Source organism: Typopeltis vanoorti, chromosome 5, assembly GCF_054136105.1.
Source record: "Typopeltis vanoorti isolate ZY-2024b chromosome 5, IOZ_Tvanoo_1.0, whole genome shotgun sequence".
Taxonomy (NCBI): domain Eukaryota; kingdom Metazoa; phylum Arthropoda; class Arachnida; order Uropygi; family Thelyphonidae; genus Typopeltis; species Typopeltis vanoorti.
Genome location: NC_143553.1, coordinates 41,140,790 through 41,167,808, shown reverse-complemented (window position 1 = coordinate 41,167,808; position 27,019 = coordinate 41,140,790). Strand labels below are relative to the sequence as shown.

The 27,019-nt window shown below is 35.8% G+C and overlaps 1 protein-coding gene across 1 annotated transcript in view; it reads left to right on the top strand.

Moving 5' to 3' along the window:
- Window positions 1-2,942: 2,942 nt before the first annotated feature.
- The window catches only part of LOC150106335 (nucleolar protein 16), a 62,561-nt gene continuing 38,484 nt past the window's right edge, over window positions 2,943-27,019 (top strand). The window contains exons 1-2 of the mRNA XM_090393087.1: window positions 2,943-3,181; window positions 13,580-13,691. Of these exons, the coding sequence (XP_090249213.1) occupies window positions 3,093-3,181; window positions 13,580-13,691 (201 nt within the window). The 5' untranslated portion in view covers window positions 2,943-3,092. The remainder of the gene's footprint in view (window positions 3,182-13,579; window positions 13,692-27,019) is intronic.

The following is a 27,019-nucleotide window of genomic DNA, read 5'->3' as shown; positions in this document are numbered from 1 at the left end:
ACTTGGATTTGAATCTCAAATTTCAAGAAATGGACCATGTAACTCTCATTATTATAAGCAGTAAAACGAGTGTTGGGATGTAGAGCAATGAGATAGCCATATAAGCTATATAAGTCAGCCATATAAGCTCTCTCTCTCCTGAAAAGTTTTGATTCATTGAAAAAATTGGTCTCTTTATCTTGGTCTTAAATACTGGATAATAACTTTTCTACTTTTGAAAGTGTTCTACAATATTTAAGATATATTGCTAAATTTTTAATACATCCTCTAAACTTCAACTTTTTACCATAATCTACAAAGAACAAGCTACATTATTTTCCTGCATTCTAGTATCATCATTGGCATATGCTTATGCAGTCTTTCATTTCAAAGTGGATAACTTTGTATTGTGTCATATTAAACTGATAACCACATTCGTTGTTCAACTACAATTTGTTAAAATCAATCTGCAGGATTTTTATTACCTGTTGCCCTCCACAGTTTGGCATCTGAATCCACCTCCTGAAATCACTTCATAATTATTAAGTACAAAATAAACATACGTGGTCATAATAGATAGCCCTGAAGCACTCAACTGCTTCTCTTCATTCTCCGCGATCATATTCCATCATGTAGTAGAGAAGTGCAATTGACAGGCTATTGTCTGAATGTCAATCATTCTCTTCTCGATGCCACAAGCTTTATATCTATTCTTATTTTGTTCAACTTATGGAATAGTCTTCCTTGCGGTATTTTGTCAGATACCGTTGCAAAGTCTAGCAGTATCATAGTGCAACTGATTCCACTATTCTAATCAGTTGCCACTCTATTACAAAACGTTAGTATCTACCTCTCCGAAACCCCATGCTGTTCAGCATAATGTATCATATTTCTATCCCCCATCCCCTTTACTGGATACCTAAACTTTTCTAGTACTGTAACTACCAATTCCGAGATGCTAATTGGTTTCTAATTTTCTACTTCTGTCTGTGGCTTTATGTTATGGAACTATCTTACCATCCTTGAACCTTTCCAGAACTGTGATTTGGATTAACAACTTGGTCAGAGGAGCTATTTTTCTTGTACATTCTCGTTGTGAATGTACATTCCATTGCAGTATTCACATGGATATTTTTCAATATCCCGAGCACATGTCTACCCCAGTTTCTCACATCAGTCTCTGTCATATCATCAACTGTACTATCTCCACCATATTCGCATCGATTCACCATTGCAAAGTGATTACTCATTTAGTATATGAATTATTGCTTGGATTCTTTCACTTTCCTACCATCTGCATTGATGAAGTTATCCTTTCACAATATTCTTCCTCTTATTCCCAACATAGCAAAAAATCTTAAGGAAATTCTTTTCGCTTGCATAGCTGATTTGCGTTTAAAATCTTATTTAGCTGCCCTTGATTAGATTAACAATGAAATTAGTTATCCATAGTATGCTAGTCACCCGTCATAACTGCAGTTTGATTGCTGTCGGACATGCTGATAACCCTTTTTTTTAAAAAATACTCCCTCCACTATATATATATATATATATATATATATATATATATATATATATATATATATATATATATATATATATATATATATATATATATATTACTACCGTACAAGAAAAAAAATCTAGCCTTACAATTATCTATTTATTTATTTTTCATTGTATAAAGTAGATTTTTATAAGTTTCATTGTATAAGGTAGGAGCACAACTGACCAAATCTTCACTTTAAGGCAAGTTTTGAGAAATCTTGGGAATATGCCAAGAATGTCTACACATGTTTTGTGGACTTGGAGAAGGCATATGACCGGGTTCCTCGGGACAAGCTTTGGCAAGTAGTACAGGAGTATGGAGTGGATGGTCAACTATTAGCTGCCATCAAGTCCCTGTATAAATGCCCAGAGTTTTGTGTCAGGGTAAACAGCACAAAGTCTGAACCTTTCACAGTCTCCGTTGGCCTCTGCCAAGGGTGTGTTCTGTCACCCCTCCTTTTCATAATATTTATGGACTGGATCGATAGGCACAGCCGAGGCAGTGAGTGTATCAGAATTGGAAAATGTAGCATTGGACGTCTGCTTTTTGCAGATGACCTAGTTCTGCTTAGCTCTTCCACAGATGACCTCCAGCGGATCCTGGATAGGTTTGTAGCTGTTTGTGCAGACGCCGGAATGAAGATCAGTGTGGCCAATACTGAAACATTTGTGGTCTCAAGACAACCATCCCAGTGCACCCTAAATGTAAGTGGATTCCCAATGGGACAGGTGGAGAAGTTTAAATACCTTGGGTCCATATTCACGAATGATGGAAAATGGGACGTAGAGCTAGATACTCAAATTGGCTTAGCAAGCTCAATATTGCGGGAGCTTGGCCGTTCGGTAGTATTGAAGCGGTAGTTAAGCCAGAAGGCAAAGCTGGCTGTTTTCAATACAGTCTATGTCCCCATCCTCACCTATGGTCATGAGAGTTGGGTAATGACCGAAAGAATGCAGACACGAATCCAAGCGGCTGAAATGAGGTTCCTTCGAGGGGTTGCGGGGATGACAATACTCGACAGAGTCGGAAGCTCTGCAATTCGGGAAATCCTCAATACTCAACCGCTGCTTCTCCGTGTTGAGAGATCACAGTTACGCTGGTACGGGCACTTGGTCAGAATGTCACAAGAGAGGCTCCCTCAGCAGACCCTCTTTGCCAAGCCAGAGGGTGGGAGGCCACGTGGAAGGCCAAGGACTCGCTGAATAGATTATATCCAAAACCTTGGGTGGACACGTTTGGGAATCCCACCAGAACATCTGCGCTTGGTGGCAGAGGATCGTGACCATTGGAAGTTCCTCTTGCAGCTGTTTTCATCACAACCCAATTAGGAAGAGTGGGCCTTGAAGATGTATGTATGTATAAAGTAGATATACTTCTGTTTTGTTCGGTAATTTTTGCGCCCTCTCGCAAATCTTTGACTTGTAAAGAGGTATATAGTGAAGCAATTTGTGAATGAAATCTGTTATTTTTTTTCTTATTATTACGTACCACATATGTTTCATTGCGGGAGGGCAGCACTCTAGGTCTTACAAGTTGTTTGCAAAACATAATCTTCAATTAAAGAATGGGGTCTAAGAGAAAAAGGAAATATAATTATAATGTTAATAAGAAAAAGTTGCATAAAAAAATGTTACAACTGCCCAAAATTCGATGGTAAGTTGATAGTTATTTACATGTATGTTAATGTATAGTGCTAAAATAAATATATGGATATGTACACACACACACGTGCATGCCTGTATATATGTGCACGCGCATGCCTATGAAATTCAGGTGAAATAACTTGAATGCCTTTATTTTACGCCTTTAACATTAGGACAGTCTGGAATGAAAATATCTGCAGACGTTAGTAGATAGAACAACAACAACAAAGTGATATGACAAAGGTCTATAAACCTTTGAGGTGTTATAGAATATTGGTTGATAAAACTAAAACAATGGCATTTTGTAGAAAAACTTCAGAAGTACAATAGTTGTTATTAAACTTACTCTCATACCAGCTGTTATACCTTCTCATAAACTCGTTCACACTATATCTGCTCACTACTTCAACAGGCAAGCTGTTCCGTTCACTCACGGTTCTATTATAGAAAAATCTAGCTCTTATCCCTTTCTTAACCACACACTAATTTACCTTCACGGATGGCCCCTTATCCTCTGCCTGCTTCCGTATAATGAAAAATTTTATTAACCAATATTCTATAACACCTCAAAAGTTTATAGACCTCTGTCATATCACTCTGTTGTTGTTCTCTCTACTAACGTTCTGCAGTTCACAAACTCAATCTAATGTACTAATATAATATGTTAATAGATATTGCATCACACCAAAGTGCAATAACACTAACATTGAATTGCAGACATTATCATTTACACACACATTCAAATCTTCCTGTAAATCAGTAGCATCTCTAATTGTCCTGTCTATCTTTACATCCTTAGCAAGTTGAAGGTTTCCTGTCAGCCTCTTTCAGTATCATTAATGTATAGATTAAACAACATTGGTCCCAGGGCTTATCCCTGGGAATATATGATATATATTATTATTAATAAGTCCTAGAACCAATTCCATCAGCCACAAAATTTGTCCAAACCAGTATTTTATATTAAATTCTCATATTCTCTAGTTTATGCAAAAGCTTTTTGTGATATCCTATGTGTCAAAGTCCAAGTGTCATAGTGTATCCATTCCCTTTATCCATCTTCGCCATAACATGATTATAAAATATGAGCAAATTGCTCAAACATGACCTCCATTTAGTAAACCATGCTGTTCCTTGCAAAGTATATCTTGTTTGCTATCCATTTCTGTATACAAGGTTCTTACTAACTTCTCTAAAATCTTTACAATCATTCCAGAGATGATGATGATAGTTTTTTGTGCCACTGTTGTGCAGTGGGATTATCATACATTCTTTCCATTCCTCTGAGATCTTTCCTGAGCTGAGACTGAAATTATAGAAATGTCAAGAGCCTAGCTAGTTCTGCTGAACATTCCTTTAGCATATGTACTGATATCCCATCTATTCCTATAACTGAATTTTTATCCAGGTTATGCAACAGCTCTAAAATTTTAATTATTAATAATAGAAAAATATAACAGATATTCTAGATTAATATTTCTATTAACTTTCCATGGCTTACTGTGTCAAATGGTTTTTGAAAGTCTATAAAGCATAGGTACTGTACACCCACAAATACGAGACCCTTCGACACTTCTGCACATGTCAGAAGAAGGAGAATTCATTCGGATAATAGGGTAATCAATCCGTCTTATTGAGTTGTTTATTATTACATGTCGGAAAATTAACTCTTTTTTTATTAACATGGTAGTTTTTAAAGTGGTAACTATTTTGCTTGTATGACATTTGGAAAATTTTACATATAAAGCACGATTTTGTTGGTGACCAATTCGTGCATCAGCTTATTTCTTTTTTCCCTTCAACATGAATTGACTCTTCTTGGCAAGTTGCCAGACTAGGGTCTGAAATCTGTGGTCAGACAATATATATTATTATTTATTTCTTTTATATAATAATAATAATATATATTATTATTTATTTATTGATCTTTTAATAACTTTTAATTCATAAATTGTGTTAATTGTACTTTTCCTGGCATGAGTCCTTTTTGCTGTTCACTTAAACTCTAGAAAACATGCTATTTTTTTATTATTTTCAATAATATTTTGAATTAAAATACAAATATCAACAAGATTCATTCAAAACATAGAAAGTGCCTTAGAAGACAGAAATATAAGATCTGATAACATTGGAATGTTGATAGATAACAGGCTAATGTGGAGGGAAATTGTTTATAGGAAGTTAGTAATAATGTAACTTTTCATGTAATACTATCATAAGATCCTGTACACCCCCATGAGGGTATATGTCAGGAATTTGTTGTTGATGATGATGATTATAGTATTTTTGAAGCAAGAGATATGATACTAATTGTTTTAAAATCTTTGCTTTCTGCTGCATTATTCTTTTTTGGTATTGGAATGCAAATACTGTAGATTTTATTTAGTCTTCTGGTAGTATGCCTGTATCATATATATATTCTGTATTATTTCTAATAAAAAATCTGTTCCTTTTTTTCTCTATCTCTTTTATTGCCTCAGCTAATATTCCATCACATTTCATCATTTTACCATTGGGTAGTTCTTTTATTGCATTCTTTATTTCTTTAAGTATACAAGGATTATTTGAATTAACACTGATCATAGGTTTTTCAGGTCTGGTCATTATACAGTTCTGTTAGGTATTTCTTCCATCTTTGTATCTTGTCTTCTGGATTTATAATAACATTTTTTTTCTTATCTTTTAAGTATTGACTTGTTATTTTCTTTTGGTTATTAAGAAATTTTAGTCTGAATGTACCTCTACAATTTTATTTATCTATTCTCTACTTCTAAGCAATAATTATTGATCCATCTCTGTTTTTCTTCTCTACATTTATTTTTTATTTGTCTATTCAGTCTTTTATATTCTTCATTTTCATTAGGGTTATTTTACGCTGTTCTTCTTTTATCCCAGGGGTGGCCAACCTTTTATGTTCCATGCACCAATTTTTTTATGTACTAGGTCAGAGCACCAAAAAACTCTTGTACCTTTAAAATCTCCCTATAAAAATATGTCAATATAGACATGATATATTTACTTGTATTTACTAGCATTTACTTCTAGGCATGATTTTACTTTCTGAAATATGTCTGATCCTCTTGTTTTTCCATGAACCAATTCAAGACCGATAAGTTCTTCAAAAACATTAAAATTATCATCAATTCCTATTATAAAAATGCTTAAATGAGCTACATCACATATATCAGTAAATTCTTTCAAAGCCAAAGAAAAGAAAGCACAAGCATGGACAAGGTCTTTCAGTTGCTCGTATGATGCTGAGTGGTTAGTGTATCTGCTCTCCAGCCAAAGGGCTGCAGGTTCGAATCCCGCCGTGGGCATGAATGTTTGTGATTGTCTATGGAAATAGTAGTGATGGTGGTCGGCGATAGATGGAGTTGGTGTAGTTGCAGTCAGTTGGTGGATTGAGTGGTGGAGACAAAGTTGTAGAGCAGGTGCCCTACCTCGATGAGTCTTTGGACTCCCTGGAGGTATCAAATAATAATAATAATGATGATGATGCCGTTTTTATGTGAGAAAGAGAAAGTGTTTTTACAACAATGCATAATGGTTTTTGTGATGGATTTAGCATAAATAAGAACTCATTTTCCCACTGTTCATTGAATTCATGCTTGCTATCACCTTCTGCTTTTCTTTTGCAATGTGATGGGTAACTGAATGTAAAAACAAGCCTTAATTTTCGAAAAAAGTACAAAACTGAAAATGTTCACAGAGGACAAACAAAGCACAACTCTGTAGTGCATGAGTATCAATTGTTAACCGACTGAAAATCTGCAATGCACCACTGTTGCTAATGCTTGGTGCCTCAGGATCAAACAAGTGAATATGCAAAAGATGTGCACAAAACAGTAAAATTGCTAAAAATAATTACTGTTTTAGCTTAATTTCTACAAATTGTTTTTGGTTAATACTTTTTGCATAAATAGGCTTACTGTTTTTTTTTTTTTTTTATTATCATCATGGGATCCAATGCTCCATAGGTTGGCTATCCCTATTTTATCCATTACTTCTAGTATCTCTTCAGTCATCCATGGTTTTTTAAATTTGCACTTTATTTTTCCAATATATTTTTCTGTTGCAGTCAATATTGCCTCGTTTATCTTGATCCATTTGTTGGGGTCTTCTTTCTTTTCAATATACTGTGCTATATTATTCTGGAATGCTCTTGGTGTTACTGTTATTTAATTTAGCTATATCCCACTTGGATGTTCCAAGTCTGTTATCTTTAACTTTACTGCAATTCTCACAAGTCTGGTTCTGATTCACAGTTGGCACTTGGTATAACTTTAGCATTTGTTATTTCATTTCGATATCTCCAACTGATCATAATAAAATCTATTTGATATGTATGTGTACCATCAGGAGATCTCCATGTATACTTTGCTTTTTCGGTTCATAAAAAAGTGTTTGCAATTATTAATTTATGTTTTAAACAAAATTCAATACATCTATTGCCTCTATCATTTCTTATGCCATATCCATATATGCCCACAACGAACTTATTCTTTCATTTACTATTTTGGCATTCTAGTCATCCATAATGAATAACACCCTGTCTTCCACTCCTCCAATAGTTTCCTCTATTTTCTCGTAAAATTCTTCAATTTCTGCATCTTCAGATGTGGTTGGTGCCTAAATATGTATAATCATCAGTGTTTTGTTTCTGTTAAAATTGGTATTATTCTTTTACATTTTGTATTAACATTAATAATTGAATGTGAGAATTCCTTTTCCATAATGAATGCAACTCCCTTTCTAGACTAACTTCCCATAACTATATTCCTTTCCACTTGGAAAGTTTGGAAATTTCCATTACAGAATTAAATCCCTTGTCTATCCTTTTTGCTCTTCTACTTTTATATCACATATTCCAAAGTAGAATATTGTAATTAATTACTACCTGTAAAGTTTGTTTAGCTTTAAGGTTACATATAGATTGATATAAAATAAAATTCTGGTTTAAATACAAGTAAAAAGTCATTCAGAATTGTTGTTCCTGTAATCGTGGAAGTTGATTGAACATGCGATCCTTTGATTTGAAAGGCCACTTTGCAAAATGTATGTGCCTGATGTGTGCTTTTTTCCCCTTTTTCTCCCTCCTTAATCTTTGTGACACCTTTATCCCACTCAGAGCATGAAAATGTTTCATATACACCTGATTTGGTACAAATATATGTCAGGATGTGCCAACTCAGGTAGTTGATCTTTTGCCAAGCTGAAATGGTTGCAAATTTTGTGAATCTTCTTAATTATCTAGGTATGCATACAGTGCTGGTCTTTTTAATGTTTGTTGGTTGTCTTTTGAATATGTAGTGTTTTAGTTGTATAGATTAGTTGAGCTGTTTTTAAAAGAATACTGATTAGTTGTAGTTTCTGACCAGTGAAAAGAGAGAGGAATTGCTACAACCAGTCAAGTCATGGTAACAGAGGAATTTTGTAATTATTCCCCCCCCCCCACAAAAAAATATGGCCTATCCAAAATTATTATTATTATTATTATTATTATTGTATGGGCACCTCCACGGTGTCCGAAGACTCATCACGGGAGAGGCCCAAACTATCCACGCAATCTATCATACCTCTCTTTGAACATATTAGCAAAGCACCCACAACTGACTCTGGCAACCCATGCCACTCATTCACAACTCTCCAAGCAAAAAATTCAGTCCTCACAACTTTATTCAACTTCCAGGGATGACCTCCCTTTGAACCCCTCCCCCCCCAACCAAGTGTTAAAACATTTCCCCCTGCATCAATCCTATAAAACTCTTTAAGTAGCTTAAATGTTTCTATCATATCCCCACTTTTTCTCCTATCCACCAACTCCTATAATCCACATACCCTCATTTTATCCTCATAGGGAACATTCCACAGACCACTCGCCATCTTGGTTGCTCACCTCAATCTTCTCCACTGCTTCCTCATCCCCAAGAAACCCAGGAGACCAGACCTAAGTACAGTAATCCAATTATATTAAGGTCTATATTAATATAGACTTTAATATAATTAATATAAGGATATATTATGGTCTTATAAAGAGGGATAACTTCCTCATCTCTACTTGTTAGTGTATTCTTCAGCAGGCAAGTAATCTTATGAGCTACCTTTTAGCAATACGTTCTCTAAATTTTAACTCGCTTTCGCTAATTGAAGTCAATGTGGTCACCTTCGTTATAGGTAAATCTTTCTATCTTATGCCAAAAACTTTCACACCGCAAGTCCCATCCATCACATGCTGCCTCAAGCATTATCTCACATTAGATGTATAAATTCCATTTTCTTCCTGCCATGTGATGTTTCTTCCTTCCAGTCTCCATAATTGAAGCTCCCCCCCATAACAATCGCTCTACCTGTACTGATTTACCGATGCATGTCTTCCAGAGCATCTCTAGAACTCCCAGGCCTATAGCAACAACCAACTGTATATTTTGTCTTACTGGCTTTGATCTCACATGAGACTGCTTCAAATGAACAGCCACCCTCTCACCTATCTCCTATTGTGTTTGGCTGCAGTTCATCTGCTATCATCAGCAGTACCCCTCCCCACCATCTTATTTTCTCTGTCTTCCCTGAAAATACTAAACCCTTCACATTCTATTCCTGTAACTATATCATGTGTAGTAGAATTAACTTTTGAGTTGAGATGAAATTTTTCAATATGGAATATGAGCGAAGTGAGGGATAATGCTGCTCATGAAACATAAAATACCTAAAGAAAGAGTCTATATGTCCGAGAATGAGAATGCAATTTATTGCATACCATAACGTATAATTGGTGCATATGGAGAAAAGAACGCAAAGGGGGGGGAAAAAGAATATATATATATATACACAGTGGTGCCTTGGTTCATGATGGTAATCCGTTCCAGGATTACCGTCGTTAACCAAAACCGTCATTATCCAAGATGCGATTCCCCCATAAGATTTAATTGAAAATCGATTAATTTGTTCCGACTCCTCCCCACAACCATAGTACATATTAAAAATGCAGATAAAACTCATTTAAAATGTCATAAAAATATGGTAAATATCATTTATTTATTATACAGTACAGTGTATATGTATTTGCTACAAAAAATTAACATTAATAAAATGAATTGTTCATGAAAATAGTTTTTAATTATCAATCTTCACCAGAAGGACAATTGGGCTCACTTTGGAGTTTTTTGACAAATGGACCTGTAAAAAACATGTCTAGGGTTGTTTGCTTCTGCCTCTTTGAAATGTTTCTGAAAAACTGCATGGACTTTTCTCATTAAATAGATCTGCAGTTCTGATAACCTCTGATTTGTTTGGATTTCATAGCAACATTTTGAACTTCCTCCCACTTTGCCAAAACATTTTTGATTTCAGCAGTCATAGTTTGTTCTTTCTCTCCATCCTCAACTTGAGATGAAATTTCCATTTCCTTTTCTTCACATTGCTGCTTGAAAAGTTCTTTTAGCTCGTCAGTAATCATTTCTCGGTCATGCATCCCCAATAATTCTTCAACATCTTCTTCCTCTACTTCCAAGTTAAGATCATGAGCAGTTGCCACAATATCCTTTACCAATTTGCATCATTCATCTGAAGTTTCTTCATTACCAAAGGAAGGACACAGTTTCCTTCGTGCTGCTTTGAGACATTTCATTGTTACTTATTGCCAAGCCTTTACAATTAGCCTAATTGCTATGACAATGTTGAATTCTTCCTTCCAAAATTTTCTTAGGGTTATGTTGGTAGCCTCACACATTTCAAAGCACCTGGTAAAAAGTGCCCTTGTGTAAAGTTTTTAAAATTTGCAGTTATCAGTTGATCCATAGGTTGAATCAGAGATGTAGTCTTGGGAGGAAGAAAAATCACCTTGATAAAATCTAATTCCTCTGGTAGCTCTTCTTGTATGCCCATTGGATGGCCAGGTGGATTATCCAAGGTTAAAATGGCTTTTAGAGGCAGATTGTTTTGCTCAAGATAGGCTTTGGACAGTTGGTCCAAACACTTCGCGAATCCAGTCTCTAAATTCTATTCTCGTGACCCAAGCTTTGCTGTTAGACTTCCACAAAACACCGAGATTGAATTTAGAGACAATGAACTTTTTGAATGCTCGGGGATTCTCTGAGTGGTAGATTAACATTGGTTTTACCTTGCAGTCTCCACTTGCATTTGCTGCTAAAAGCAATGTTAACCTAGCATTCATTGGTTTATGCCCAGGAAGTGTTTTTTCTTCTTTTGTGATATATGTCCTGTTGGGCATTTTCTTCCAAAATAACCCAGTCTCATCACAATTGAAGACTCCTTGAGGTAGGTATTCTCCTTCTATAATTCTTGTAAAGCTATTGACAAATTTATCTGCTGCTGCTTTGTCAGCACTAGCTGCCTCTCTGTGTCTAACCACACTATGAATTCCTGTACTTTTTTTAAAGTTGTCAAACCAACCTCTGTTACCTTTGAAATCATCATCATCTACCTCAGAACTTGATCCCGAAGTCTTCTTTTTCAAATCTTGATAAATTTGTTTAGCTTTCTGACAGATTGCATTTTGAGATGTAGTATCGCCCACCATTTCTTTTTCTTTGATCCAAATTAGTAATAGATTTTCCATTTGCTCAAAAAGAAGCCCTCTGACATTCAACCTTGAAGTTCCCTTAGCTACCACAAGTTCTTCTTTCTTAGCCAAAATGGTTGATATTGTAGAATGACTGGTTTCATATATTCGAGCTAGCTGCATAACTTTCACACCTTCATGATGTTTTGCTATTATTTCTTTCTGCTGTTTAATAGAGATTACTAGCTTTCTTTTTGGGACCCATTTTGTCACACGGTAAAAAAATTCACTGTATAAAAAAAAGATACGCAAAATACGGTATTATTACAAATTGTACAACACTAAGACAGGTGATACAAAGAACATATCGTCACCTGAAAATAAAAGTTCAAAAAAAAAAAACTTTTGAAATAAAAGTTAACAGTTAAATTCGAAACCTGCAATTTTTGACTTAGTGCATTTTGCTTGTAAGGTGATGATATTAGATACAGCACTTACCGTAACATACACTGATAAGCTTATAGATACAACAATTATTATACAGATGAGATTTGATTTTGCCTTTTGATGGCAAATGAACAGTGATATGAAACGACTGGTTTCATATATTCGAGCTAGCTGCATAACTTTCACACCTTCATGATGTTTTGCTATTATTTCTTTCTGCTGTTTAATAGAGATTACTAGCTTTCTTTTTGGGACCCATTTTGTCACACGGTAAAAAAATTCACTGTATAAAAAAAAAGATACGCAAAATACGGTATTATTACAAATTGTACAACACTAAGACAGGGGATACAAAGAACATATCGTCACCTGAAAATAAAAGTTCAAAAAAAAAAACTTTTGAAATAAAAGTTAACAGTTAAATTCGAAACCTGCAATTTTTGACTTAGTGCATTTTGCTTGTAAGGTGATGATATTAGATACAGCACTTACCGTAACATACACTGATAAGCTTATAGATACAACAATTATTATACAGATGAGATTTGATTTTGCCTTTTGATGGCAAATGAACAGTGATATGCACCTGCCGATTTATTGTCTATATGAACCAACACATAAAAAATAAATGCTTAAATACTCATTTTCATCATAAAATGCATTTATAACCACAAATTTTAAAATAAAACACAGTACACTACAAGAAAAGAAACAATAAACGGAAAATGTAAACAGCTGGCAATGATGGGTCAAACATATCTGAGTTTCACAGCTATGCCGCGTGGCTTTTCTCTATTCAACAATATCTTCCCGCGCATGGCTGAGTGCGATCGGAAAATTCTGGTTTTTTAGATTGGATAGAGGTTCACATGATTGAGAGTCATTAACCAAAGCCTGTGTCGTTAACCAAGAGATTTTTTTCTTACAGCCACTCGTCGTTAAAGTATGTCGTTATCTCAGGCCATTGTTAACCAAGGCACCACTGTATATATATGTAGGTTTTCTGTATTATGTAAAAAATAAATAAGAAATACAATATATAGAAGTATATATACAAAATTAATAAAAGTAGAAAAAAAAATCATTAGCTCTTTGACGGTACCAATGTACTTGCAACCTTTCATGTTTATGGGAGTTACTTAAAAATATGCATACACACTATTCTGCTGTGTCCCTTTCCTTCAGTATTGTTGTCCTCTTTCTCTCTCTCTCTCTCTCTCTCTCTCTCTCTTACAATAAATTGAAATAGAATTGAAGTTGCTTCATTCTCTGAGCTGAATTCAGTTAATAAATGCACATTCATCCATACCTGAGTTATTCCTGGTTTCTGGCTAAATGGATTTGACAAATTTAGTATTTGGAATCCTTATAAAATTTGTCCACTTTATTTTATTTATTTTTAAATATTGAATCCTAATATATCAATTTTCTTTATAGCAAACATATAAAAGAAGCTTGGGATCCAAAAAAGAGCTTATCAGAAAATATGAAAGACATGGGATTATCAGCTAATCCAAATAAAACATTGTTGCCATGGATTTCATCAAAGGTACAAAATATAAAAAAAATGTTGATTAAGTGGAAAAAAATTATCACCTTAATATGCTGCTGTTTTTTGTGTAATTCTTAATATAATATTTTTTTTTCCTAATAAGATACAAAGAAAGTTCATTAAGTACATTTCACAAAATTCATAAGCCTCTCTAAGAGTAACATGCACATGCTACACTGGCTACATGGATTTGACAAATTTATATTTGAAATCCTTATAAAATTTGTTAAACAATTTATTTTATTTATTTATTTATTTTTGGTCAGTCCATTTGTAGAGATGTGAAACAGCAAAATAGGTTAATCATATGTTTCAAAAACTTCGCTCTTGTTGGATAAAATTCATTAAAATATGATTATATTTACGGCTATTTTGCCTACTTCTGTTTAGGAGTGCCCCTGTTTAAAAGTCATTGACTTTTTTACTCATGGATTCTTAGGGCATTGTAGATGTATATTTACCAATAAATATATGTAGCATAAAGGAAGAGAAATTTACACATACCTTTTTCTGGGTGTTGTGGCTTTTTTTCTTTCTGCGATGTCAAAACTATTGTGTGTGTTGGGGGGGGGGGTAGGCAATGTGGGAGAATTAAATAGAAATGGAAAAAACCTGGGTTTTTTGAATAATATATATATATATATATATTATATTATTAGGGATTGGCGGAGCATTTTTTTATATTTATATAGGGTGGAAAAGGGTGAAGGAGTTGAAAACAGCATATATTTATTGGTAAATATACATCTACAATGCCCTAAGAATCCGTGAGTAAAAAAGCCAATGACATTTAAACAGGGGCACTCCTAAAAACAGAAGCAGGCAAAATAACCGTAAATATAATAGTTTGTTAAGAGAAGTAACATGGGAGTTTTCTCAGAAATAATATCCATTAAAATATTAGATTTAAAATAAATTATGAGGGGTGCTTAAGGGTCAAAGCTGTATAACTGAGAGGAGACCTCCACATAGCCTTTAAAGGAATGCGGAGAACCGACCAGGGCTTCTGATCTAATGTCCAATCCTCACCTTCTCGTGGTGCACCCTGTTGGGTATCTACCTGGATACTGAACCAACGAGGATGGGCTGGCAATTTGGGATTTAGCTGACCAAATTGTATTCCTATTGGTTAAACCAAAATACAAAATAATGGTACAACATGACAAAATTTCATGCTGGCTGGGGCATCGCCCGGTTAAACAAGGCTCCCATTGTTTTCGCCAGGGAACCAGAGCGAACAGCGAAAAGTCAGCTACTGGAACAAATCTGAAAACAAACCCCAACTCAACATCACCAGAGTTAAAGATTGGTACTATCAACATAAGAAGCCTGAATGGCAAAGAAATGGAGCTAGTTGAGGAATTAAATAAGTACCAGATCGACATAATAGGGGTGACTGAAACAAAAAAGACCAAAACTGGTGAGATCTTTCTGAGCACTAAATACAAAATCTGATATTCAGGCAATGACAATCAAGGAAAAGAAGGAGTAGCCATAGTATTCAACACAAAATATGAGGCTAATCTTCTTGAATGGCAGTCAGTCTCAAGTAGAGTGATTTGGGCAAATATCAGAATGGGGAACTGGACAATGAGACTTATTTGTGCCTATGGTCCCACAGAAGGTTTTACTAAGGTAGAAGTGGAGGAATTTTTTTGAGGATCTAGAGAAAGCTACTGACACAATGAAAAAGGAAAAGTTGGTCCTTGTTGGGGATCTAAATAGCAGAGTAGGAAGTGATTGTCAGACATACAAAAATGTTTTGGGAAAATTTGGAGAAAAGAGCAAAGCTAATAATAATGGCAAATACTGGTTGGATTTCTGCTCAGGATATGGACTGGTTATTACTAACACCATGTTCCAACATAAAAATGTGCACAAATTCACATGGAGAGAAGAGGCAAGAAATAAGAAAAGTCTCATTGACTATGTTAATGTTGATAGTGATGTTTTCTCCCTGGTGCAGGACACCAGAGTGTACAGAGGATTTGAAATTGGAAGTGATCACTATTTAGTCTTGAGCAGAATAAAATTGAATTTCATATTGAAAAGAATATCAAATGTCAAAATAACATGTAAGAAAGTTTTAAAGCGAATAAAAGTTGAGCAGCTCTCAGATGTGAACTGTAGACTAAAATACACAAAGATTATTGAAGGAAAAATTAAAGAGTTTGAGAACAGGAACCAAACCTTGGAGATTCAGTGGCAAGCCTTGAAAAAAACCCTGATTGATTCAGCTAGAGAGGCATGTGGTGAAGTTGTCTGCAAGGATAGAAAAATTAGAACTCCATGGTGGACACAGGAAGTTAAAGAGGCAGTGAAGGAAAAGAAGAAAGCATATCAAAAGTTCCTGGCAAATAAGTCAGCTTTTGCTCTTAGAGAATACAGAGACAAATGTAAGAAAGCTAAACAGTGTGTAAAACTAGCTAAACAAAAGTCATGGGAAGACTTTGGCAAGAACATAGAAAATAAATATCAAGAAGGTGGCAAAATATTCTAGAGGTTGTTGAAGAAACTTAGGAATGGAGGAAAGAGTGCTGTAAAAGGAGTTAGAGATGATAAAGGTGAAATGAAAACGGGAGAAAAAAAATATCCTTGAAGTATGGAGGAATTACTTTAAAAATTTGCTAAATGAAACAAGCAGTGATGACAGCACAGTGATAAAAAAACACTGACCAGGCATGCAGTCAGGAATACATATCCATACTTGAAGTAGAAAAAGCCATCAAAGGCTTGAAATGTGGAAAGGCAGCAGGAGTAGATGATATTCGACCAGAAATGCTGCTGAAGTATGGTGGTATAAAAGTCTTACAGTGGCTGCACTGCATAGTTCAGAATGCCTGGACAGAGGGACGAATTCCCAATGATTGGAGTAGAGCTCTCATAGTACCCATATATAAAAAGGGAAATAAAACTGAATGCGAGAATTACAGAGGGTATATCCCTATTGAGTGTTCCTGGTAAGATATTATTATTATTATTATTCAGGCCCCCATGAAGTCAAAAGACTCATCGTGGGAGGTCCTTCCTAAGAACCTAAAGCCTGTCAAGACTCATCGAGGGGAGGGCCCCCCCCCTAAGAAACACAAAGTCTATCATACAACTCCTTAAACTCATTGACCGTTCTCGCTCTCACCACTTCATCAGGCAATGCATTCCACGGTTCAACCACCCTCCATGGAAAGAAACCACTCCTCTCCCTCTTGCTCACAGTTTCCTTTTGTAACTTCCAGGGATGGTCTCTTGTCATCACTCCTTCCCGCTGTTCAACCAAGCGAAAGAACTCCCCAGTGTCAACCCTGTAACCACCTCTCAACAGTTTAAAAGTCTCAATCATATCACCTCTCCTTCTTCTATCCACCAACTTCTGCAGTCCACATTCCCTCAGCCGATCCTCATAACCAAAATTGTACAGTCCTGAAACCATTTTTGTCATCTGTCTTTGTACCCTTTCCACAATTAATTTATCCCCTTCAAATCCTGGGGACCAAATCTGAGAACAATAGTCTAAGTGTGGTCTGATCAGAGACTTATACAACGGAATGATACTCTTTTATCTCTGCAGGTCAGTGTCCTTCTCATAATTGCAGCAATCCTCTGTGTTACCTTCACCACCTTTGCAATATGTCCCCTAAATTTCAGATTTCTATCAATCATCAACCCCAGATCTCTTGTCTCCCCTACTTCCTCCAGTATAACTCCTCTCATAGAGTATGCAGCATTCCATCGGTGTGTCCCAAACCTGAAGACCTTACATTTTGCTGCATTAAACTGACACCCCCATTTATTTGCCCATCTATCTAGCTTTTTCTAATCCTCTTGCAGGGCTACCACATCTGCACTATTACTAATAATCCTTCCCAGCTTCGCATCATCCGCAAACAACTGAATATTCCCTTGCAATCCACTGGCAATGTCATTGATATAAAGGTTAAACAATATAGGTCTTAGTACTGAGCCCTGTGGGACCCCACTTGTAACCCTCTGCCTCTTTGAAACTGCTCCACCATACACAACTTTCTGATACCTTTCAGCCAATCCTGAATCTAGTTGACTAATCTGACATCCGGACCCATGTGCTGCAACTTAAACATCAGCTTATCATGTGGCATCCTGTCAAATGTCTTCGCTAAGTCTAAGAAAATTGCAGTATATGCCTTTCCCTCATCTAATGTTCTTATAACTTTATTATAAAAGGCTAGCATACTGCTAAATAAGAGCGCCCTTTCACAAATCCATGTTGACTCTCACAGATAACATTACCCTCATGTGCCCAATGCTGTATACGGTCCCTCACTACTTTCTCCAAGATCTTAACAACTACTGATGACACACACAAACTGGCCTATAATTAGATACTTCCAGTCTGTTATCACCCTTATGCAATGGCATATTCTTACTTTCCTTCCATTCCCTGGGCACCTTTCCCGCAGACTTTCATTGAAAAGCCAGGTTAAAGGGCATTGTCAGTTCCCTAGTACATTCCCTAGTACTCCTGGTGAAATACCATCCAGAGTACTCAGTATCAGAAACACACTCTCATCCTGTACCTCTAAACCTCGATCCTGCCCTATCCCTCTAGCATTAAAACTGACTCCTCTAGGATAAAATACTCCAATAAAGTGTTCATTGAACAATTCCAGTATGTCCTCTGCATCAGTCACTCTGTTCCCATTTTTATCCCACAATATCATTCTTCCACAGTCATTTCTCCTCTTACTGGCCACATAGCTAAAATATTTATTGCAAGTATACTTGAGAAATGGTTGAGAAGAATTGTGGAAGAAAAGCTTGGTGAAGAACAAGATAGATTCAGATCAAATAGAGGCCATCAGGATCAGATCTTCATTTTACGATAAATAGTGGAGAAATCATGGGAATATAACAAAGATCTGTATTTTAGTTTTGTCGATTTGGAAAAGGCATATGACAAGGTGCCAAGAGAGAAGCTATTCAATACGCTACAGTTATATGGTGTCAAGGGGGCATTATATCAAGCAATACTTAGTCTTTATTTGAGTTGTAAGTCAGCAGTTAGAATTGAAGGGAGTAGAGAGTACAGGAAGATGGTTTAATGTTAAATCTGGTGTGAGACAAGGATGTACGTTATCCCCCTCTGTTATTCATTATCTATATGGATCACATTATGAAGAAAAGTGGTATTAAACATGATATCAAAATTGGAGATGTTAATGTCAGCTCTTTGCTTTATGCAGACGATGTTATACTTCTAAATAAATCTGCTACAAGTCTGCAATATTCTCTGACTAAATTGCATAACTGTTGTAATAGATATAGTATGAAGGTCAGCAATAAAAAGACAAAGACAATGAAAATAGGCAGAATCATTGAAAATGACAACTGTGTTGTGATTGGAGAACCTGTGGAACAAGTAAAACATTTCAGCTACTTAGGCACGATTTTTACTGAAGATGGTAAATTAACACGTTCGCTGCCAACTACGAGTATACTCGTAGTGGGTAATCCTGCTTCACAAGCCAGCTACGAGTATACTCGTAGGACGCTTACCGCCGGGAACGAGATTATTGTAGTGACCTTGAAGAAGTGAAAATGCTTGGCTTGTGGGGCTAGCTTCAAAACTGTGTATTCTCATAGACCGTATATGCTCTGTACAAGCCAACTACGAGTATACTCGTAGGTCGTTTACCTCCGGTAACGAGATTATCGTACTGACCTTGAAGAAGTAAAACAGCTCGGCGTAGGGGAACAGACCATGAAAAAGTAGCGTGGCAGCGAACGTGTTAAATATGGAAATAGACAACAGAATCCACAAAGCTGGTATGGTAGGAAGTCAATTGAATAAATTCATATGGAATAAGAGAGAAATTAGTCGGAACACTAAATTAGTGTATACAGGACAGTGTTCAAACCAGTTTTAACTTATGGATCTGAGAGCTGGGTCAGAAGTAAAACACTTGACCAAAGACTAGAGACCACAGATATGAGAGTCCTGAGAAAGATTAAAGGTGTGAACAGATGGCATCAATGGCAATATCATATTAAAAATGAGAATATTAGGAAAGAATTTGACATTGTCAGCATCCAGGAATGCATTAGCAGAGCTAATCTCAGGTGGTATGGTCACTTAAACAGAATAGGCGAGACAAGATTAGCAAAACAAGTGTTCTCTGCCAGGTTGGCAGGAAAATGACCCAGAGGAAGACCAAGATATAGGTGGATTGATATGGTACAACGTGCCTTAGACAATAGAAATATAAAATCTGGTGATATTGGAGTCTTGACAAGTAATAGACTGATTTGGAGGAAAATTGTAGATAGGAAGTTAGTAATGATGTAAATTTTTCATGTAGTACTATCATATCCTGAACACCCCTTGAGGTACACAACAGGAATTTGATGATGATGATGAAAATATGAGATTTAAGATGCACGTGCAAAGTTGTCAAAGTTCAGCTTATTTTCAGTCGATGCAGATATATTGGGAAAATTTTGAAAAATAATGCTGATATTAATAATTTCATATCAACTTGGTAGAGTTTAATGAAATTTGATATTTACAATCTATTAAAATTTGTCAAGTCATTTTTTGATTTTATAATATATATTTATATATATTTGTATAAAGAGAATGTAATGATTGAAACTGAGAATAATTGTAAGGTTTTAATGCTATAACACACAACTAGTTTTGGCTTTTGACAGTCTTCGTCAGGTGTGTTTTAAAAATAGGAAACAGCAATAAAAACACTGAAGTTTAAAAAAACTGAGAAACACAGGAAAAAATTGCTGTACATAATTAACATGAAAAAACGTAGTTACATTTAAGTTGTTCTTTCAATCGTGGCATTGTTTGGTGAGTGCGTGCTTGCAGTCTCTTGTGAACAGAGTACTGAACAACAGCAGAATGGCTAACCTGGAGGTTGTAGCTCAAATTGTTATTTAAATGTTCATGATTAAGGATGATTTCTCTGGACTCCACAAGTTTCTTTCAAACTCATCATGGCAATGAAAGATGTTTTTGGATCTATCCCAACAGACTGAATGAATCCTGGTGTTCATCATCAGGATTGCTCGTGAAAAGAACATGACTGAACAAGTCACTGGTGCCTGTTCTTTTGTGAGAAATGTCTCTCTTATGCTCCTATGTACGTAATTCAATAGATTTATCTGTTTGACCAAAATAAAAGATATTACATTCACACCATATCTTGTACACGTCAGGATATTTCAGGTTATGACGATGAGGCTTCGGATGGCTTACTAGAGAGCGGATTTTTGGAAGTGTAGTAAATAAAGTCCGGATGTTTTATTTCTTAAGAACTCTAGCTAATTTTCGAGAAACTGAACTGATGTATGGGATAGAGATATTACCCTTAATATTGGTTATTTCTTCGGTGCGGTGGCTAGGAGGAGCTAGAAGGAATTTTTTAATGGTTCTATCAGAATATCCATTTTGTCTAAAGACATATAAGAGGTAATTAATTTTTTTTTGTAGTTCATCTGGGTCATTTAGAAGAGAGCGTGCTCTATGTCCTAAGGTAGAAATAGTTCCAAGTTTTTGTGGAGGAAAATGATGGGACTGACTATGAAGATATCTATTAGTGTGTGTGGGTTTTCTTTACATTGAAATTCTAAATTTTCCTGAGCAGCAATACAGTTTTATATCCAGGAAAGGTAGGGAATTGTTATCTTCAAGTTCAGCTGTGAATTTTATATTAGGATGTTGATTATTGAGATGATCAAGAAAATCCATGAGAGAATTGTGGCTGTGGCTCCAAATAATAAAAATGTCATCCACATAACGTTTCCAACATTTAGGTTTAAACGAGAAAGATGATATAGCTTTTCTTTCAAAATCCTCTAAATAAACGTTTGCAAGAATAGGGGATAAAGGATTGCCCATCGCTAGACCTTGGTTTTGTTTGTAGATGGTGTCTTGATATCAAAAGTAACCTGACTTTATGCAATGGGTCAGTAAAGCAAACTTTTTTGGATGATTTGTCTTTTAGTAATATCAGTACTTCTTCCATAAGGACATTTGTAAATAAGGAAACTATGTCAAAACTAGCTATGATGTCATTCTTGTTGATAGTTATATCCTTAATGTGTGATACAAAGTCCATAGTGTTGTTGATGAAAGACAAAGACTTGTTAGAAAAACATTTGAGGTATTTAGCAAAATGTTTAGAAAGTTTGTAAGTAAGAGAATCAATATCTTCCACAATTGGACGAAGAGGGATGTTTTCCTTGTGGATTTTAGGAACTCCATAAATACTTGGAATAAGCGGATGAAGAGAGAGCGTAGAGAAAGGCGAATGTTGCGAGATAGTTCAGTTGTTGTTTTTAATAAATTGTTGGTGCGATTTTGTAGTTCTCGAGTTGGATCTTCCTGAAGTATTGAATAGGTAACATTTTCAAACAATTGAAGCATCTTATTATGGTAATCTTCAGAACTGAGGACAACTGTAGCATTGCCTTTATCTGCCAGTAATATTATTATATCTGTGTTGTTTTTTATGCTTTTTATAGCCCGTCGTTCAGCTGAAGAAATGTTATCTGTTGGAGGTTGTGCATTATTAATAATGAATACGGATTCAATACATAGAAGTTTAGCATCTTGAGTAGGTAGGAATGAAGTGGCTTTTTCTATTTTGGTAAGGAGAGATTCTTTAGGAATAAATCTTGGTGAAGGAATTGTCATCTTTTTGAAAGAAAAATTGTGGAGTCCAGAGAAATCATCCTTAATCATGAACATTTAAATAACAATTTGAGCTACCACCTCCCAGATAGCCATTCTGCTGTTGTTCAGTACTGGCGTTCACGAGAGACTGCAAGCATGCACTCACCAAACAATGCCACAATTGAAAGAACAAATTAAATGTAACTACAACGTTTTTTCGTGTTAATTATGTACTGCAATTTTTTCCTGTGTTTGTCAGTTTTTTAAAACTTCAGTGTTTTTATTGCTGTTTCCTATTTTTAAAAGACACCTGAAGAAGGCTGTGAAAAGCCGAAACTAGTTGTGTGTTATAGCACTAAAACCTTACAATTATTCTCGGTTTCAATCATTACATTCTCTTTATACAAATGTATCAAAACAACCTAGTCAATGTTCCTCAACACACACACACACACATATATATATATATATATATACACACACGCAATGGACAAAACATTAGAAATATCTACCTAATAGCATCTCGGTCCTCCTCTAGCGTGAATAAGAGCGTGTACTCTCAGAGGCAGTGACTCCACCAGATTTCAGAGGTAATTGCAGCCATGCCTATCGCAACAGTGTTCACAACTAGTTTCGGCTTTTGACGGCCTTTGGCTGCTAGATGTGCAAAGGCCATGAAAGTGTGTAGGTCATCAGCCATCACATTCTGGTAGCTTGCAACATTTAAGGACCTCTCCAGACATGCTATGGGACCTAATGTGTCACATGAGAAGGCTTCCCAAACCATCACAGAGCCACTACCTCCTTGAATATGGCCAGCTTGGCACAATGGGGCCATAGCCTCATGCTGTCGACGCTACACCTGCATCCTCCCATCAGCTTTGTACAACTGATAATGGGATTCATCAGACCACACAACTCTGGTCCAGTTTTGATGTCTCACTCTATGGCATCCCAGAGAGATTCAACAGCATTTAAATCTGAGGACCTTGAGCCAACTGGATGGTCCCAAACCCTGACACCAGGTGCGGTGCAATGCCCAATGATGAACTGTCAACAGTGGTACATGATTAGGGTGGTGGCTTCTGTAGTGAATGGTATGCCATACCATTTGCTTGCTGATGCTGCTTGGATCTCCAACATTGAAACTGGATGTGATTTGTGCCACCATTGATCTGGACAGTCTGGCATGTGGTTGGCTACCATTTGCTCACTGGGCACAGGTACATCCATTGATAGTATACCTGCAGTAGACCCTTCATATGGCTGCCCTTGAGAACTCGAGGCTTGATAGAATGACCTATCTTTCTTGTGCTGATAATAGGTTAATCAAAGTTGCTAAGATTGCAACATTTACTCATATTTGTCAATTGTTGGGAAGTCCTGATGTCTGCCTATTTGCTTTCTGTGTTCGGTTTGGGCACATTTCACTCTGTATTTGGGGGGGGGGGGGGATGCCAATGTCAACTTTCCATCACTTATCGCTAATGTTTTGTCCATTGTGTGTGTGTGTGTATTACTGTAATCGGAGGATTTTTGCAAAATGATTTGAAATGATAATTCCTCCTGGGCTTATCAAAATTTAATGGAATTTAGTATCACTGTTAAAATTTGTCATTTTCATTGGACCATTGTAATGGCTGAATTATGCAAAACAGATTTGTCTGCTGTATCCCCTCCTCTAAAAAAAAGCTTTTGCTTCATTTGTTGTTATAATGATAAATGGTGTCATTATTTTAAAATATAATTACGAAATGCACCTTTGTTATGACTGATAATTTCCTTACTTAGTTATTAATACAATTCATGGTTATTCTTTATAATACTAATTAATCATATGCATTTTTCTACTTTTCACAGTACAGTTTAGAATTGAATTATTAGAACTTCTTGAAGAATTAAATGGAAATTATTTGGTTTAGTAGTAAACGGAACTGTACCTTAGTTACATTTCAGACTACAATACAACACTTTGCATGAAAAGTGTTATATTGCTGTATCATTTAACACATATTAATGTAAATTTCCTGGCATTTCTTTCATATTGGTTAGTACTATTTACTGGTCTGGATGTTCCAAGACCATTTTTTTCATATCAGGTAACCAGGGATATTGATTAACATTAATGGTGGATGAAAGTTTAATGCTCTACATCAGGGGTCGGCGGGCTGCATACGGTCCAAACGTGCATTTTGGGCGGCCTATAAAAGGTTGACCATACTTACATGGCATATGGCCTGTATGTTGAATTATTTAAATAATACATTTTATAATATGAATAATAAATTAAAAATAATTTTATTCCTATACTTCGTGATATTGCCTGTGCAACTTGGAAATACCAACAAAAGTTTCCTTTTGTTGGTATTATTGAAGATTTACAAATGGAAGTTTCAACAAGGATTTGTTAATTTTCATAAAAATAACATCGAAATGCGATTATGTTTGAACCCTTTTATGTATGTCGACATTGATGACATACCAAGACAATTACAGATGGAAGAATTACAACAGAATGAAACATTAAAGAACGCATTTTCATTAGAAAATATTCAAAAATTTTATCGATGCTTACCAAAAATTTTGAACTATTAATCAGTTTCGCAAAGAAGATGATAGGTGCATTTGGAAGCACATACATTTGCAAATAAGCATTTTCTGCCAAGAGTTTTAGAAAAAATAAATTTTCTTCTCGACTGACTGATGAACATTTGCATGCTTCATCAGTCAGTTTGTTTTTACGTGATAATAATTTTTCATTGAGTTTCATTTTCATGCTTGTTTCATATCTCGTACTTTAAATATTTCTGTGTTTTTTTAAAATTGATATAATAAAAATCGATAACTTAAGTATTTTATTCACTCACTATTTTCTCTTAATTAACTCTTGCAGCCCAATTATTAAAAACAAAAGTTGAACATGGCCCGCGAGTCTGAAAAAGTTGCTGACCCCTGCTATATAGTATTTCAGCTGCCACATAATCTCTCTGCCATCTACACTTGCCTGGTCGTGCCTGGAGGTAGGCCATGTAATGGTATACAAGAGACACTGCTGAGGCCATGTATGGCAGGGAGACTGGATGCTCTTTGTGTGAGGCAGAAGGAAATACTATACTGTGGGAGAAGATACTCAGAGCATCTTTTCCCACAGTAGTTTTCAGTTCCCCTGCTCTTTTCTCTTCAGCTTTGAAATATTAATACAATAATAAACCTAAATAATTATAGTTGCTACTATTAAAATAAAAAAAAACTTACAAAAAAATATTCTTGCACATTAGCTTTACCTTACATTTATGATATAAACACTGAACTAAATGATATGCACCATCACCTGAAGACATCCATACTGATCTGTTTTTTGCACAACCCCAAATCTCTGCCACAACAACCACAGCCCATCTTAACTATTTAAACTACATTCTGTATAAATCCTTTCACCACAAGAGTGATAACTGTGCTTTTGTGCATTCTGCTATTTCTTGACAGGATGCCTAATCTTGAATCTCCCATTTTTGACTTTCTCTGGCTTAAGATTTTCTTGCTTCATTATTTATCATTCATCTATTGTTCTATGCTGTTACTCTCCATACCCCCAACTCTGAAAATCATTCTGTTCTCTTTGACTTCTTATTCTTGAAGCTTAATTTCCTGCAATCCAAATTCCCTGACGGTGAAGTCATCTTCCTTAGTGACTTTAATGTCTACTACCCTGGCTCCATTTTCCAACTCCACTGACCAAGCTAGAAGAGAAGCAGAGGTATTTGCTGTAAGCACTGACCTGAAGCAAATTATTCATTTCCCAGCCAGAATTTTACTCACCCAACAGTGTGGGGTGATGTAAAGGATTGTCTGGAATCCTTTGAACTCACCTAACACTTTGTATTATTTCTTAACCAGTTCTGCTGCTAGTTGAGATGATGAGATGACTACTCCTCTTGGTAATTCAGATCACAACCTCATTCAAGTTTCATCTCCAGTGGAATACCCTTCTCTTAGCGATTTACATCTTCATATACTTGGGTACTACAACAGTACCAAGTGGAAGATCTCAGAGAATTTTACTTTTCATAGGAGACTACTGTTTCCATTCTCCAAATATTTGTCGTGATCTTATTACAGTTATCCATGCTGTAATGAAGGCCTTTATTCTCCACTCTATTCAAATTTCCATCCTATCTCCAAGTCATAGTTTTACAAATATTATGCCTGAGCAGTCCAAGAAAATAAAACATCTTATAAGGGTCCTGAGGCAAAAACTTCAACTTCATTCACAGCCCACACTGAAGCCCACAACACTAACAGATCCATCATTAACAGGACTGTGCCTGACTTTGAAAGGACTAAATATAGAAAACTTGCCACTTGTGCCAATTTTTGCCTTCCTTCCCCTGTAACTGGATTGCCAGTTTTTTCTCAGATCATTCTCTGTGCATAATGATAGAAAGTATTCTCTTTACAGGTCTTCCTATTAATGCAGGTATTCCTCAAGGCCCTGTTATTTCAGCTACCTTCTTCTTCATACATAAACACCCTGCCCTCGAAGTTTTGGTGATAATAGCACTCATCCTATTCATATGATGAACCTAGTGGTGCTCAAACATCTCAAGATCAAATCATGAAAATCTCCATACTATCCTGCAATGAGCAACTTCATTGTTTCCAA